The sequence below is a fragment of the Pan paniscus genome, chromosome 1, assembly GCF_029289425.2.
Source record: "Pan paniscus chromosome 1, NHGRI_mPanPan1-v2.0_pri, whole genome shotgun sequence".
In the NCBI taxonomy this organism is placed as follows: Eukaryota; Metazoa; Chordata; class Mammalia; order Primates; family Hominidae; genus Pan; species Pan paniscus.
Genome location: NC_073249.2, coordinates 64,429,586 through 64,447,487, shown reverse-complemented (window position 1 = coordinate 64,447,487; position 17,902 = coordinate 64,429,586). Strand labels below are relative to the sequence as shown.

The 17,902-nt window shown below is 37.2% G+C and overlaps 1 protein-coding gene and 1 pseudogene across 23 annotated transcripts in view; both read left to right on the top strand.

Annotated features, from left to right (window-relative positions):
* SWT1 (SWT1 RNA endoribonuclease homolog) overlaps positions 1-17,682 on the top strand; it is a 135,988-nt gene extending 118,306 nt beyond the window's left edge. For 12 of the 23 annotated variants that reach the window (XM_055110507.2, XM_055110460.2, XM_055110473.2 and 9 more), the window contains exons 18-19: positions 2,554-2,618; positions 16,649-17,682. In XM_055110507.2, the coding sequence (XP_054966482.1) occupies positions 2,554-2,618; positions 16,649-16,778 (195 nt within the window). In that variant the 3' untranslated portion in view covers positions 16,779-17,682. Of the gene's footprint in view, positions 1-2,553; positions 2,619-11,123; positions 12,502-16,648 lie in introns of those variants that run through there. The other 11 variants (XM_055110443.2, XM_055110485.2, XM_014342190.5 and 8 more) reach the window with 4 other exon arrangements.
* LOC117976557 (26S proteasome non-ATPase regulatory subunit 7-like) lies at positions 6,818-11,117 on the top strand (annotated as a pseudogene).
* Positions 17,683-17,902: the final 220 nt, after the last annotated feature.

Sequence of the window (17,902 nt, the reverse complement as noted above, 5' to 3'; positions counted from 1 at the left end):
ATTCTGGGTCATAGTTCTTTTTAATTTAGTACTTTCTATTGCCAAGAGTATTAGAAGAAAGTACCTAACTTACTAATTATAAGAATATGTGGATCTGTTGCTTCATGATATCTTGTGATATAAAGAAACAAGAAAAAAATTAAAAAATTAAAAAATAAGAATATGTAGATCTAAGAATCATATATGTTATATATATTATATATAGATGTCAGATATATGTAATATATATTATATATAGATGTCAGATATATATATTATATATAGATGTCAGATATATATATTATATATATATTATATATAGATGTCAGATATATATTTGTCACAGTCATGACCCACTAGATCCTTGAACTCCTAGGTCAAGCAATCTTCCTACCTCATCCTCCCAGGTAGCTGGGGCTACAGGCATGCACCATCGTGCCTGGCTGATTCACAGATTTTTAAAATCATTTCTCTTAAAAGAATTGCTTTTCCTACATCAGTTACTACATTGGAGATATTTGTCTAATATTAAAAATGGTGGTAGGACTGTCTAAATCTTTTAAGGAGTTTGACTATTTTTATACTTCTCCTTTGCCTTTTCTTGAATTTTTTAATTAAAAAGAAGCCATTTCTAATATCTGGCTTTTACTGTAAGTAGTACAGCTAAAAGGTAATGATACCCATTTCACAATTCGTTTTATAGTCACAACTCTAATGTTTGCTGACAGTGGCATCTTTTAGCTATTTTTTTCCCCTGGAAATTAAAATTGTTCATTTAAGCATGGAGATGATATTTAACAGTGTAATTTAAAATGTCTCAATATGGGTAAGTGAAAATGTCTTCATAGTCAAAATTAATTAATATGGTGAAACAAGATCAGGCCAGACCATCATGAGACTGTGCTTCAGTTTTTCTTTATTAGTAAAGTAACTGCCTACTTTGTAAATTATCTACTATAACCTGGAATTATGTCACCTTTATACTTCCAGCTGTGTTCTTGGATAAATGTCTAAATGTATGTGGATGGTTGCTTTTACAACTAGAGATATATCTAGATACTTAAAAAAAGATCTATTAAAAGCTTAATATAAATTATTTTATATTCATATTTAACAGGTTCAAATTCAGTTTTTCAGCTGATTTTTCTCAATAGTTGTAGAAAATGGATCATTCGCTTCATCCTCTGACCAAATGTCTGCAGTGTGTTGACATTTGGTGGCCCGTGTTCTGATAAATTGTAGGTCCCAGAATGTGTGGCTATAGTAACAATATCAACAGCCCTTAGGAGAAGGCAGAACATGTAAAGAAGAAAGAAGTGGACTGGTTGATAGTTTAAATGAACTTTTTATAACATTTTTAGAAGATTCTCTTAAAAATTATGGTAAATTATATACCAATTTCATATAATCATTAAATATAATATCAAATATTATATAATTAAATAATACTAAATATATAAATATATACTAATTTTCAGCAATATATCCATGTTCACTTAAATATTTGAAAACTATATATATGTGTGTACATATATATATAGTTTTTCTTTTTTTAAATAGAGACAGGGTCTCACTATGTTGCTCAGGCTAGTCTCAAACTCCTGGGTTCAAATAATCCTCCCACCTTGACCTTCCAAAGTGCTGGGATTACAGGCATGAGCTGTTGCACCTGGCCAAAAAAACTGTATATTTTTAAACTTACAGTGAATGAAACATTTTCTACACAAATATGGTAAACTTTCTATGAAAACATTGAAGAAAGTCATGGAATTTTTGCCAATAAGAAGACTTTTATGATAAGAATCTTTAAATTAGTAGTAATTAAATTAGGGGGTATCATTCTTCCCCACCAAAAAATGCATGCCAGCTAGCAACACTTAGAAATATTTTTTAAGTAAATTGAATAGAAATTAGCCTTACTGTTTCCTTTTACTAATTCTAATTTTCTGAAAATTTAGTCAATATGTTATTTGTTATCTGATCAAAATAATTTTTCTCTGCAAGTTTTCAGATTCTTCCCTGCATATAAATAGGAATATTGTCTAAATCAATAGTAAGTTTCAAGATTCCTTCACTGTGTCTTCCATATGTGTGCCATAGCTAGTTTTTATATGATGAAAGATTTTTATATTTATGGTATTATAAATTATATCTCTGATATAGATATTTATTAACTTAAATCTATTAGTTTAAACACGTAGACCTCAATAATCTGAAAAATATATTTCTTCAGAAAATGTCTGTAAATCAAACTTTTTCCTAAACCAGATAGAACTGTCTGCAGTTTATAATCTTATTTGTGTTTTTCTGTCCATTTGATCTCCACTGTGTCTAGGCCCATCTCACCTCTGCTGGTTCTACTAACAGATTAAGATATAATAGTGGGATTCATATTTTTGCACACGGTTCCATGTTAGCATTATAGTCGTTGCACTTCTTATTGTTGCTGTTTAATCCTTTTTATGCAATAACTAGAAATTTGAACTTTCCTCTCAGAATATGGGCTACTCTAATTTTGCTGTCATCACTCACTTTAATATATATTTTTAATAACTATATCTTGGTTCCTTTCAGGTAAATAAAAATGTCAAATTTACTGCCCAGGAAATTTATGATTGTGTTTCTCAGACTGAGTATAGGTAAGTCATATCTATATATAGATATAAACCATTGTAACAAGCTTTTCCATATACAGCAGCACTTGGTGGTGGTGGTGGTGATGTGTTTTTTCATTGTCTTTTCACTACACTATGTTTTTTTTTACCTTACTAATATGAAATATTTCCTATATACAAAAAGGTCATGTGTTGTGTGTTTATCAGCTATTAGGTTTAAAGTGGTTCTCCAATTTTTTGGCCTCAAGACTTTGTTACATTTTTAAAAATTATCGAAGATCCCAAAGAGCTTTTTTTTGTATCGGTCATTATCTAGCTATATTTGCTGTATTAAAACTTAGAACTGAGAATTTTAAAATGTTTATTTATTAATTCATTTAAAAATAACAACTACATGTTAAGATAAATAACATATTATGAAAATATTAAAAGTGACATTGTACATTTTTGCAAATCTTTTAATGACTGGCTTAATAGAAGGCAGTGGGATTCTTACAACTGCTTTTGCATTCAATCTGTTTTGATAAGCATGGCCGGATTGCGGGAAAACTACTGTTCACTTTTGTGAGAGCAAGAGTACAAACGACAAATCACATCTTAGTCCTTATTTATTTATTTATTTGTTTATTTATTTGTTTTTTTAATTTTTTCTTTGACACAGAGTTTTGCTCTTATCGCAAATGGTGCGACAATGTGCAGTGGAGCGATCTTGGCTCACTGCAACCTCTGCCTCCCAGGTTCAAGCGATTCTCCTGCCTCACCCTCCCAAGTAGCTGGGATTATAGGCACCCACCACCATGCCCGGCTAATTTTTTGTATTTTTAGTACAGACGGGGTTTCACCATGTTGGCCAGGCTGGTCTTGAACTCCTGACCTCAGGTGATTCACCTGCCTCAGCCTCCCAACATGCTGGGATTACAGGCTTGAGCCACCGCACCCGGCCACATCTTAGTCTTATTATGGAAATAGCTTTGACTTCTTTGACCTCGCATACCCTCTGAGAGAGTCTTAGATTCCCTGTGGTCCCCAGACCATGTTTTCAAGAACAACTGATATAAAAAATACCCATCTGCCTACCATTCAACTAACAAACTTGAATTTTACCCATTTCTAGCTGTAACCTACCTTTTATTCTCTCTCAAGGGATTGTATCTTTATAGTTCTCATCTTTTTTTTTTATGGTTTTACTGTTATTTATAACAAAAATAAGTTGATTTATTTTGCTGATTTTTGAACTTAAATGTATCACACTATATACTTTTTTTTCCAAAATGATTTGTTTTATAGCATTCATACATAACAAAAAGGGCAAGTATTATAAATCCAATTCTTTTTTTTTTAATCTTCTTTTTGTTTTTTTTTGAAGCAGGGTCTCACTATGTTGCCCAGGGTGGTCTCGAACTCCTGGACTCAAGCAGTCCTCCTGCCTTGGCTTCCCAAAGTACAGGGATTGATTACAGGCATGAGCCACCACGCCCAGCCACAAATCCAATTCTTACATACACAGGGTATAGTTGTGAAGCCATACACAGGGTATAGTTGTGAAGCCTTTGCTGTGGGCTAATGCTTGTGTACCCTCCAAACTTATACATTGAAATCTAATCCCCAATATGATAGTGTCAGAAGATGGGGCCTTTGGGAATTGGATTAGTGCCTTTATAAAAGAGACTGCAGAGCATTAGCTAATTCCTTCCCTTCTGCCATGTGAGAACACACAGAAGGCACCATCTGTGAGGAAGAGAACCCTCACCAGACACCAAATCTGCTGGTGCTTTGATCTTGAACTTCCCAGCCTCCAGATCTGTGAGAAATTTATCTTGTTTGTAAGCTCCCCAATCTAAGATATTTAATTATGGCAGCCTGGACAGTCTAAGATGTCCCTCTAATTCTAGGCCCAGGCAAATTCATGAGGAGCTAAAACTGTTTAATTCCTTCACTGTTGCCTTCCAATACCCTCCACCACTACATATTCCATTTTAGCTTAACATCAGGATTGATCCATGTTGACACATGGGGCAGTAATTGGTTTTCAGTGAGTTCTATTGTAACACGACATGTGCATTCATAAATGTCGCCACTGCATTGTATAGTCATGCAATAAAAACCACAAGGTTTATGGGAAAAATGGGATTAGGAGCATAACACTTAACCTCATTTGGGACACATTTTTAAAAAGGTAGGAACTTAATAAAAGTATCACTAAACCACAGTTCATTTGCTATATATAACTTACCTGTGTACCTGTGTGGCTACAAAATATTATGAACAGGCCTAGCAACAAAGTTAACTAGCAAAATGCTTCTACTGTTAAAGCTCCAGACTGATAAATTTGTTTGAGGATATCAGATGTAGGATTGATAGTCATACACAAATGTTTCAACACAACTATGAAAGTTCACCAACTCATTAGATTAAAATAAGTTTTTCAAGAAAATCTGAAGCCAGTTGGCATACACAAATCTGTTACAGTTGGGGGAGAAAATGGTTTCTTGCCCTAATCTTCAGATTATCAATGAATCGGTTTTACTCATATAGATTTTTACAGATAATCCACATTTAAAATATTGTGTGAGATGTGTCAAAAATATAACATCTTCCAACCTTAGCCGTATTTTTTAGTGTAAAAAGCTTATTGTAGATACATGGAGGCCACAATTTCTTGAAGCATGATCCTAGTAGACGTCTAGAATTGTTTTGATTTTAGCTTACTTTTAGATTAGTTGGCAGAGTTTTTATTGGGGGAAGTTCAGGAGTCAGGTCAAATGTTCATAGTTAAAGTAGTTGTACTATTTTTTTTCTTTGTTTTCTTTCCATTTATTATGTCAGGGATTTAAACTATGAAGTTAATCAGTAAACCCTCTTTTATACCCAGAAGGATGATTTTAAAGAGAAATCAAATATATTTAATATGTTGCAGGCATTGAAAAATGGTAATTGCTGCTCAGCAAGCTTTCAGTTAATACTATTTAGATCTTTTGGGTTTTTTGTGAAATTATTTGCCAATATTTAGAGTACACAGTATCTTCCATATTTGTCTCTGGTGTGCTCCACAACTTAAAATTTTCAAATAAGCTGCCAAAAGAGAGAGGGTTTTTTGGTTTCACTGGTTCATACTAGATATGGGGCCAATTGTGGCAGATGAAAGGTGACACCATTTGCCTGTGACTCAGAGGTGAAAACAGAAGAATGATTTAACTTGCATATAGATGACTCCCTTTGGGAATATGAAGGACAGTTAATGTTTAAGACAATTATTTAAATTGTCTGAATTTGATAATCTTTGTTTTTGTTTTTTTTAAAGCATTAGTTGTAAACAAGGAAACTGTTGATGTGCCACACCATATTTATTGCAATAAGGAGATGTGAAATAATGAGAAATGTATCTGTGCCCTGATATGGTTAGGTTTTGTGTCCCCACCCAAATCTCATCTTGAATTGTAATCCCTATAATCCCTCCGTTTCGAGGGAGAGACCAGGTGAAGGTAATTGAATCATGAGAGCAGTTTCCCCCATGCTGTTCTCATGGTAGAGAGTTCTCATTGAAATCTGATGGTTTTATAAGATGCTCTTCCCACTTCACTCAGCACTTCTCATTCCTGCTGCCTTGCAAAGAAGGTGCCTTGCTTCCCCTTCCTCCATGATTGTAAGTTTCCTGAGGCCTCCCCAGCCATGCTGAACTGTGAGTCAGCTAAACCTCTTTCCTTTATAAATTACCCAGTTTTGGGCAGTTCTTTATAGCAGTATGAAAACAGACTAATGACAATCGCTGACTCTGGTTCCTGAGACAGAGCTCCTAAAACCCTAGATAGGACTTCTGGGATAATCTTTTGTTCTAATCTTTGGTCTTTAACCTGGTTTCCTGACACGGAGCTCCTAAATCTCTTGGAATTTCCTAGGTGATAGGAGCATCGTTTGCTCTAATGAGGCAACTCTTGGTGGGCTCCTGGATGGGGGCTGGTCACCAGAAGGACCCAGCCATGATTAGAAGCTTAACACATTCAGCTCTACCCCCTATCCTCTCAGAAGGGGAGAGGGGCTCCAGGTTGAGTTAATAATCCATCATGCCTACAGGATGAAGCCTCCTCCATAAAAATCCCTAAACTGGCAGTAGCTGCCAAACTGGAATAGGAGAAGCTGGGCCTGGAGGAGCTGCGAGAGTTCTTGCCACTGTTGGTGTTGGCAAGTGGCAGGGAGCCAGGACTTGAGGGTTGGGGTGTGTTGTGATGCCAGAGCTGGCGGTGCAGAAGGTGGTGGTCTACCCCCTGTTGCTTCTCAGTGTGGTGGATCACTTCAGCTAATTTGGTGAGGTTGGAAACCAGAAGCATGTTGGTGTGCTATTGGGGTCATGGCAAAAGAAAATACTTGATATGTCCAAGAGTTTTGCAGTCCCTTTTTATGATGATGACTAAGTCCTTTTTTATGAAGATGACAAAGATGATCTGATTTTTAGACCAAGATTATTTGGAAAACATTTATGGATTGTTTAAGATGGTAAATAAATGCCAGAGAAAGAATATTTGGGTGGCACCACACAGGCCATAAACTTTACAAGAATGCCATTGCCATCAATGAAGTAATGAAATGATGCTGCCCTAACTCTTGTTTTGGTCATTATTGATGTGAAACCCAAGGACCTGAGCCTGCCCACAGAAGCATATATTGTGGAAGAAGTTACAGAAACATATACAGTGGAAGAAGTTCATGTTGATAGAACTACAACCACAAAAACATTTGAGCATGTGACTGTGAAACTGGAGCAGAGGAAGCTGAGGAAGTCAGAGTCAAACACTTGTTATGAGACATCAAAAACACTACCATGGGTACTCTTTCCTAGCAGATTATTAACCAGGTCTATGCATGGCTTGAAGGGTAAAAGTAGCGACAGGCAAGCTACCCATAAACCATCAGATCATCTGCCTGCTGTAGGATGTCTTCAACCTGCTGCCAGATGTCAGCCCTGATGAGTTTGTCAAGGCCTTTCACCTGAAGACCGACAACCAAATGGAGGTGATATACTTGGCCTTGCTGATCTGTTTTTGGTTGCCCTGCACAGCCTCATCAACAACAAGATTGCTAACCCGGGTGCAGAGAAGAAAGACGGACAGGAAAAGAAGAGAGCAAAAAGGATAGAAAAAGGTGACAGAGAGAAAGACAAAGAAAACATAAACAGTGATGAAAGAAGAGAAAAAGGAGAAAAAGTAAAACATGTAGCTTTTAAAATTTATAAATTAACCTAATAAACTAAATCAGTGTGCTGCTAGAAGGTTCTTGCTTGCTTTTAGTGCTTTTTGAAAAGCTGTTCTATTGACAACCCTCTGCTTCTGGCCACCCTTGCTGTGGCATTACATGGAAGCAAATGGATAGAGGGACTGACTGATCTTGTACCTAATACTGCAGTTTCAATTGCTGTGAGTTGAGGATGTAATAGTCAGCTCTGGCTTCAGATTGTGTGAGAAAAATTAAGAGAAGTCAACATAACATTTTTGGTACTCATTCTTTACCTGTAAAACCAGGAGTTGAGTTTTTCCCCACCGTAAAAGACTCTTGGGGTCTATTTCTGGTAATTTACAAAATTGCTGAACAGAGTGCATGAATTCCACCCATTCTCTGCCTTTTAACACTTTTGAGTTCTGACCCTTTTGAACTCTGTTGAGAAAAACCACACCACATTTTGGATCTACGTGTAGTTCTGGCATTCTTAGGGCTTGGGATCCAGCTTTATATTTTGTTTACCTTCAAAGACACAATTAAATGGTTTGGTTAAAAAAAAAAAATCCCGTGAACTACCAGGTTCAGAGAGCTTCCAGGTTGCTGGACCCATGTAGCTGCTTGGTGGGGTGGCACACACAGAGAAGGCATGGAAGCTCCAGCCCCTTCCAATACATACTTGGTAATATCAAGTATTTTATAAAAAATGAGTAAAACATAAATATTTCCCTGAGTTCTGTGAGCTGTCCTAGCAAACTACACCTGAGGAGGGAGTTGTTGTGGGAACCCTCCTGATTTATAAGCCAGTTGGTCAGAAGTATAGGTGACAAACTGTTACTTGTAGTTGTTGTCTGAAGTAGGGGGCAGTCTTGTTTGATGAGCCTGCAACCTGTGGGAGTTGACTCTGACGCCAGATAGTGTCAGAATTGAATTGAATTATAGTACACCGAGTTGGTGTTCACTGGAGAATTGCGTGCTGTGTGGAGAAAACCCCACACACATCTGGGGTCAGAATTGTTGAGTGGAGTATATGAGAGTATAGTAGGAAACCCCACAACCTCCAGGTCAACCAACTACCTATAAATTGGGGGTTCCCATGACTCCTTCTTCAGGTTCAATTAATTTGCTAGAGTGGCTCATAGTACTCAGGGAAACATTTTACTTACATTTACCCATTTATTATGAAGGATAAATTAAAGGATACAAATGAACAGGTAGATGAAGAGGAGATACATAGAGTGAGGTTCAGGAAAGTCCCAAACAGGAGCCTCAGTCCCCATGGAGTTGGGTGTGCCACCCTCCTGGCATATAGATACAATTAAGTAGCTCAAGAACATAAAACTGATGGGTTCTAATAAAGCAAGGAATTAAGATTTTAGATTAAAGTAGCTTTGATGAAAAGTGAATTCCATAAGACACAGAAGAACCTTGGTGCTTATATCTGCAATTCAGCTGGTGTTTTCTCTTCTCCAGTTTTTAGACTCTTTGAAGTAGCTTTTGCTCTTGCCAGTAGAGTGTCTGAGCACTGCTTACCCTGAGCAGATGAGGAGTTTGCTCCAAATCCAGGATGGTAAATTAAGGAGATTATCAAACATTACCAAACAAATCTCTTGTGCGGTATCTTCTATCTTTATGAGAAATTAGGTACAGCATTTAGTTCACTTTTTTTTTCTGTCTTGTAAGTTCTTGATAAAGTGTTTTGACATGTTTGTTAGGCAAGTATGTAAGGTTTTTGTTTGTTTGTTTGTTTGTTTTTTCCTTTATGAGATAATAAACTAGTTTGTGACATCAGCCTCAAAGTACCTGACTGTATGAGACGGATACCAAACCAAACTGTTTTTCTTGCTCTGAAACTCATCACAACACACTTCTGACACCAGGCAATCAGATGCACCCCATCTCCGATGTATACATGTGACCTTTGTATCTCTCTTTTTTCACTTAGCATAATGTTTTTGAGGTTTATCCACATTTTAGCATATATCAATACTTCATTCCTTTTCGTGGCTGAATAAGATTCCATCACACACACACATATATACACACCACATTTTGTTTATTCATTCATCTCTTGATGGACATTTGGGTTCTTTCCACTTTTTGACTGTTATAAGTAGTATTGCTCTTTGTGTATAAATATTTGCATTCTTATAATTATTTTCCATTTTGGGGGTCATATACCTAGGAGTAGAATTCCTGGGTGAGATTCTAATTCTCAGAAGCTACACTATTTTACATTTCCACTAACAATATACAACAGTTCCAACTTCTCTTCATCTTGGACAACACTTGTTATTTTCCCTTTTTTGGTTTTGGTTAGTTATTGCCATCCTGATGAGTACGAAATTGTATCTCATTGTGATTTCAATTTGTATTTCTCTAATATTAATTAGGGAAGAGGTTGAACTTCTTTTCATGTGCTATTTGGCCATTTGTATATCTTCTGGAGAAATGTCTATTCAAGCCCTTTGCTCATTTTTAGTGGGTTGGCTTTCTTTCTGTTATTAGAATTCTTTATGAGGAATTTGGCCTCAGGCCAAAATCTTACGTGATGTTTGAGCCCACTATGGACAATTACAAGGCTTTATCTGACAAACTCAATGGCGGAAGCTGCTTTCCTCATACCTAAGGAAATGTTGACCTAAAAGGAAGAGTTGAGGCACAAAATATAATTTAAAGAGTTTACTTGAGCCAGAGTGAAGACAGCTGCCCCTGGTGTGTGTTAAAGTTGCCTTGGGGAGTGTACCCTCAGCCCTTGTTACAAGCAAATTTTTAAAGGGAGAGAGAACAAGGAGTGGGCTAATACAAAGTTATTTGACAGGAATTCTCAATAGTTGACAGAGATATCATTGTTCAGTGATTGGCTATACATTGTTGAATTAGAGGGTATGAGTTAGGGTGTCCAGCATATGGCAGTTATGGCTTCTTCTTGTCAGCCTAGAGCCCACATAGCAAGTGTCTTCAAGAGATAATTATTTAGCTCAAGGGGGAGTGATGTGACTGCTGTTTCATTCCAGTGCCTCTCTGGACCTGATAATTTAAACAGGCTTGCATTCCTCAGATAAGTGTCTTTTTTTTTTTTTTTCCATGCCAGTGTATGCTGTTTTCTGGAGGTACATACTGGCAGTGACTGAGACTCCCTGCAGCCACACTCACACACAGCTGTATTCCTAGCTCAGGTGACTCTGTTTGGAGGCCTTCTTATGAGGAGATGGGGGAGTTGGCTGAGGCACTTCCCAGGTACCTCCACTGAGGCTTCCTTTTGGAGGCTTTGACTAAGGTATTTCTGTCTTATCTGACTCAGTATTTTTCTGCTTCTAGCCCTTCCTCCTCTTCCTCCCCGCGGGCCCCTGGGTTCATGAAGATGCAGAGAGGCAGCAGCCTTCTTCAGGGCTTCTCAGCAGTGAGACAGTGTGCTCCACCCCGACAACCCGGCAGTGCATATTTATCTCACCCTTTCCTAGGGAAGTAATGAAACACTGGAGAACTAGCACCTCTCATTTTGCCCCTTGCTTATACTGTGGCAAGAAGTGAATAAAAACTTGATGGTTACTTTTAATTTGCCTTGTCCTTATTAACCACATCAACACCTGGCGGTTCAACATGTTATATATTCTGGATATTAGACCCTTATCAGATATATAATTTGCACATATTTTCTCCCACTCTGTAAGTTGTCTTCACTTTTTGGTAGTATCCTTTGGTGCACAAAAGTTTTTAATTTCGATTATTTATGTATTTTTTTCTTGCATTGCCCATGCTTTTAAGACTACCTAAGAATCCATTGCCAAACCTAAGGTTATGAAGATTTATCCCAGTGTTTTCTTCTAACATTTTTATAGTTTTAGCTCTTACAGTTAGGCCATTGATCCATTTTGAGTTAATTTTTGTATATGATGTAAGGTAAGGGGTCCAGCTTCATTCATGCATTCATCCATCCATATACATGTATGTGGATATCAGGTTTTCCTAATAGTATTATTGTTGAAGAGACCATTCTTTCTCCATTGAATGGTCTTAGCATCCTTGATGAAAATCAGTTGACCATATATGTGAGGGTTTACTTCAGAACTTTTAGTTCTGATTCATTGGATGTCTGTCTGTCTGCTCATACCAAACTATTTTGGTAATAGTTGCTTTGTAGTGAGTTTTGAAATTGACAAGTGTAAGTCCTCTAACATTTTCCTTTTTCAAGGTTTTGTTATTTGGGATGCCTTGCAATTCTATCTGAATTTTAGGATCAGCTTTTCTGTTTCTACAAAAAAGGTTGTTGGGATTTTGATAGAAATTGCATTGACAATGTAGATCAGTTTGGGGAGTATTACCATCTTACTAAATATTACAGTCCATTAACATAGGATGCTTTTTCTCTTATTTAGATATTCTTCAATTTCCTTCAGCAGTGGTTTTTGTTTTTGTTTTTGAGACAGAGTCTCACTCTGTCGCCCAGACTGGATTGCAGTGGCGCGATCTCGGCTCACTGCAACCTCTGCCTCTTGGGTTCAAGCAATTTTCCTGCCTTAGCCTCCTGAGTAGCTGGGATTACAGGTGCACGCCACCAGGCCCGGCTAATTTTTGTATGTTTTTAGTAGAGACGGGGTTTCACCATGTTGGCCAGGCTGGTCTTGAACTCCTGACCTTGTGATCTGCCCGCCTCAGCCTCCCAAAGTGCTGGGATTACAGGCATGAGCCACCGCATATGGGCAGTGTACAGGTCTTATACCTCTTTGATTAAATTGATTCCCGAGTATTTTATTATTTTTGATGCTATCATAAGTGGAATTATTTCCTTTTCTGCTTGTTCATTGCTAATGTATAGAAATACAATTGATTTTGTGTGTTGATCTTTTACATTGCAACTTTGCTGAATTAGTTTATTAGATCTAACAGTTATTTTGTGACTTCTTTAGGATCTACAAATAGAAATTATTCTGTTTCTTTGTTTCCAGTTTGGATCTCTTTTATTTCTTATTCATGCCTAATTGCTCTGGCTAGAACTTCTAGTACAATGTTGAATAGTACAAAGTTGTACAAAATGGTACAAAGTTGAATAGTGAAAGAAGCCTTCCTTATCGTGTTCTTGATCTGAGGAGGAAAGCATTCATTCTTTTACCATTGATGTTAGCTATTATATACTGCTTTTATATTTGTATTTTATATATTACATTGTATTTCATTTTTCTTTTATTTGACGTACACATTGCAAATGTAGAAATTTGCGATAGAAAATTCAGAAAAATAGAAAAATTCAGAGGGTTGTAAAACACATATCCATTATAGAGCTCATTCTTGGATTTTGGAAAAATTGCATCCAGCACTGGAATTAGGTCATGTAAATTCACTAGTACCATGCCACTTTGACCAAATTGGTTATGCGAAAGGAATCACAAAACTGTGTGGAATTATTTTTAAATTGTATGATAAAATTTCCAGTTATTTTGACCCGAGATTTGGTCAAAGCAAATTTGATACCATTAATAGGAAAATCTAGAGAAATAGTGGCTGTTATTTTGCAGAATCTCATGAATCGCAGAACCAGAAGCAACCTCCAGTTTTGAGCTCTGTTCTCGAAAGGATCAGGAATTGGAATAATTCCTCTTGGAAAAAAAGAAATAGGGACATAAAATATTTGTACTATCAGAGGAAGAAGGGAAAGAGAGTTTTTGTTTTAATTTAGGCAGACTCAGGTCAGATAGATGGTTTTTATAGGCCCAATGTAAAGGAAGAACTATCTAGCAGTGAACTGCGTCTTACAATAGTGAGTGTCCCATCACCAGGAGGGAAAAGCTGAGGTCAGATGACTCACTGGAGATGCTGCAGAAGACAAGCAGAGGTGTTAAGGTGCCCCTGCAGCCAATATTCTGTCATTCTACAGATTAACCACCAGGTAAAGGAACTTAAGAATGCCTATCACCATGATCTAATAAAAAGTATAGGCCAAGCAGACACTATGAAAAACAGCCAATACTTTTCTCAGCCAGTGATGACGGAACTTGCTACAGGAAGCAAAATCTGTAAGTGATAATCCATTGTCCAGAATACTAACTCACGTGAATTAAGAAACAAATGCCACTAGGAGGAAAAGAGAAGATAGAGCTCACCTCTTAATTACAAGGGGTGAGAGGAAGAAAAACATAAGACACAGAAATAGATTCAAAAGTCTAGTTACTGAAGGATATTTTTTTCACATGTGGAATAAATAAGGACAGGAATAGGGACGTACCCTTTTAGTTTGTTTCGTTTTTAAGTTTATAAGAAAACATTTATATCTCTGCTATTTTGAATCCCTTAAGAGTGTTTCAAAATCATTTTTTTGAGTAGTTGTGAAGAATTGGCAGCACCATAGCCCTATTTTTAAACTTTAAATGTAGAAAATGAGATTAGGGTTACACAAAGCCAAAAGTCAGATTTAAATTTTTTTTATTATTATTTTTAGGGAGCAGGTCATACTGTATTGCTTAGGCTGCTCTCAAACTCCTGGCCTTCATGATCCTCCTGCCTCAGCCTTCTGAGTTGCTAGGATTACAGATGTGAGCCACCCAAAAGTCAGGCTTTAATCAGTCTCAGAGAAACCACACATTGTCAAGAAGTGACATTATTCCAAATATGGTACATTTACTTTATTATTATTTACTTCGGTGTTGTCACTACTCCTTGTCCTGTCCCGAGTTCTGATTGTCCCCTCAGTTCTTCTTCCTTTGTACTCTCCATCAAGAGATCTGTCATGTGGGAGGGGCAGTGGGAGAGATAGCTAGTGGTTCTCTCCAACACCATGAATACGGCAGAGCTATCTCAGAAGCCAACGAAGTAATGACAGTGTAACTGTTAAAATAAAAATGACTGCCAGTTTTGAATACTTAACATGCCAGATGCTATACTAGATGTTGGGTGCTCTTTGTGAACTTACATAGACCATCTCCCAGTAGATTAAAAGAGTTATTTACGGGATTGAATTCTTTGACACTTTGAATTCTAGATGCTAGATATAATGGATTGGTGTCCTACAATTTGGGATTCCACCATTTGTAGTCTCATGTTAGCTTTTGAGAGCCTGGCTGGCTTTGCCTGAAGTAAAATTGTGAAGTAGATATGGCACATATTAAGCACTCCCTGCTTCCCCACCCTTGGTTTAAGGTTACTAACATTCCTTTGGTAACTGCTAGGTAACTTGTCTCAGCAATATTTCTAAGAATTGAAACTCTGTCAACTTCCTTACCCCTCTCAAGTATCTGTTCCTTTCAGGAGGTACATCCTCTTAATATCCTCCAGTCTGCCTCTTCTTTACTCTCAAGCCAAATAAGAGAAAAATAAAAATATAATGGACTAATACTGGGATTTGAAATACATTCTTTGATATTTGAGGTAAAATACCATCAATTATGATTAGCACAAACAAATAACATAGGAAGATAAAAGCACTTAGTTGCACAAATTCTTACATAGCCAACATGAAGACAACCTTGGTGTGATTCCTAGAATTCTGGAATTAGGGCTTCTTCCGTGGTGGACCTGCCACCAACAGGCAAAGCTGGATGCCTAACATAGCCTTTTATATAATGGGCTTGGTTGAACAATCTAGTTCTACCTTACTCTCTGAAGGACCTCTCTTAGTAGGAAATGGGCTTATGTTAAGATGTTTTAATCCAAGGGGTAAGCCACACAGTTGGAATAGAATTTTTAATATATCCAAAGGAAATGAAATCAGTATGTCAAAAAGATATCTGCACTCCAGTGTTCATTGCAGCACTATTTACAATAGCCAAGATACAGAATCAACCTAAATGTCTATCAGTGAACGAATGGATAAAGAGAATGTGGGATATATACACAGTGGAATACTATTCACTCTTAAAAAAAGAAGAAAATCCTGTCATCTGGAACAACATGGATGAACCTAAAAGACATTAATAAACCAGGCACAGAAAGACAGATACCCACATGTTCTCACTGATATGTGGAATCTAAAAAAGTATGAGTAGAAAATAAAATGGTGGTTACCAGGGGCTAGGAGGATGGGGGGCTTTGAGGAGATGGTGGTGAAAGGACACAAAATTTCAGATAGGAGAAACGAGTTCGGAGATCTATTGTACAACATGGTGACTTTAGTTAATGACAATGTATTGTATTTTGAAAATCACTAAGAAAGTAGAGTTTGGCTAGATGCACTGGCTCATGCCTGCAATCCCAACACTTTTGGAGGCTAACGTGGGAGAATTGCTTGAGCCCAGGAATGAGACCAGACAGGGCAACATAGTGAGACCCTGTCTCTACCAAAAAAAAAAGCAAAACAAAACAAAACAAAATTAGATGTGGTGGTGTGTACCAGTGATCCCAGCTACTTGGGAGGCTAAGGTTAGAGGATCACTTGAGCCCAGGAGGTTGAGGCTATGGTGAGCTGTGATTGCACCACTGTACTCCAGCCTGGACAACAGGAGTGAGACCCTGTCTTTTAAAAATAATAACTAAGGCTGGGCGTGGTGGCTCACGCATGTAATCCTAGCACTTTGGGAGGCCATGGTAGGAGGATCACTTGGGCCCAAGAGTTCGAGGCCAGCCTGGGCAAGATGCTGAGACTCTATCTCTAAAAAAAAGTTTTTTTAAAAATAGTAATTTTAAAAATGTAGATTTTACATGTCCTCGCCACAAAAATAAGTGTGTGGAATAATGCATATGTTATTTAGCTTGATTGAGCCATTCTACAATATATACCTAGTTCAGAATACCATGTTATACATAATATATATATATTTTTTATTTGTCAATTAAAATGTAAAATAAAATGAAAAAGAATTTTTATTTCTCTGACTAGCTGTCTTGCAATGATTTAACATTTCTTTTTCTCCTAGGGAAAAGTTAACCATTGGATGCCGCCAGCTGGTTGAGATGGAATATACCATGCAGCAGTGCAATGCATCTGTTTATATGGAGGCCAAAAACAGGGGATGGTGTGAAGATATGCTCAACTATAGGATATAAGTACTGATTTGTAACTTTAAAGGAATTGCATTTGTCCTTAAGAATAACAGAGTAGTTTTCAATCTGGTCACTCTTTTGGGCCAAACCCAAGAGAATTTTAAGAAATGTTTCATAGGTATAAAAAGGTGATTGCCTATTACTGACAGTCTCATTGTAGCTCTAAAAAGCCTAATGTATCCACTGTGGAATAAACTCCATAGACTCAACTCTTCTGGAGTTCACAGTGCCTCCCTACCTCTATTCTTGATAGTGAGCCAGTATCTCTAAGGAAAGGAGAGCCGTATTTTTAGTCATCCTAGGGCAGGAGCCACTGTGGCATCTGAGGTAGACCCAGGGTACAGTATTAGCATTTCTTTCAACCCTAGGTATGGGCATGTGACCAGAGACACTGCCAAACCCTAAGAAATCATTAGGGCATGATCATGCTCACCATATTTCACAAATGAAATCTTAACGTGGGCTGTTTTTTATGATCAAACTGTCATCCATGTTGACCTGATGAAAATAACACCCTCCTTCACCTCCCTCAAGGTAATGAAAGTAGAAATTTGACTGAAGCTCCTACTTCCTTATACAGCCTTTCCTTCTGTGGGCTTGTCACTTTTCAGTACATTTCTAGTGGGGAAGAGCAGGGCGACCCCTCTGCTGAGTTTCTCCTTAAATGTGAAGCAAAATAAATTTATATAATGGAATTTGGTGGCAGTGACTGATGTTTGTCTCTAGCTAAAACCAACTGTTTAGTTGACTTTTTAGTTATAGGATAAGTTGGAAGTCCTTGTTTACTGGAATATATTATGCTTTTGTTAACACATTAGATTAAATAGAATTTGGTATTCTATTATAAATGTTTATTTTTTAAAGCAATAAATAACTTATTTTTGGTAAGATTTGGCTTTTTACTTCCAAATTGTTTCTGATATGTACATAAGGTATGATTATAAAAGTGACTGTCTGCAATAAAAGAGAACTTGTTCAGGATATTCACTAGTTGGTGTAGAACCTGTTAAGCTTTGGGTTTGCCAGATTAGGAAACCACACCACCAGCTGCACAGATGGGGCTCAAAGTGCTGTCAGAGATTATGAGCTTCTGGGCAAATGGAGAAGCTTTAAGAGGGCATCTCTGC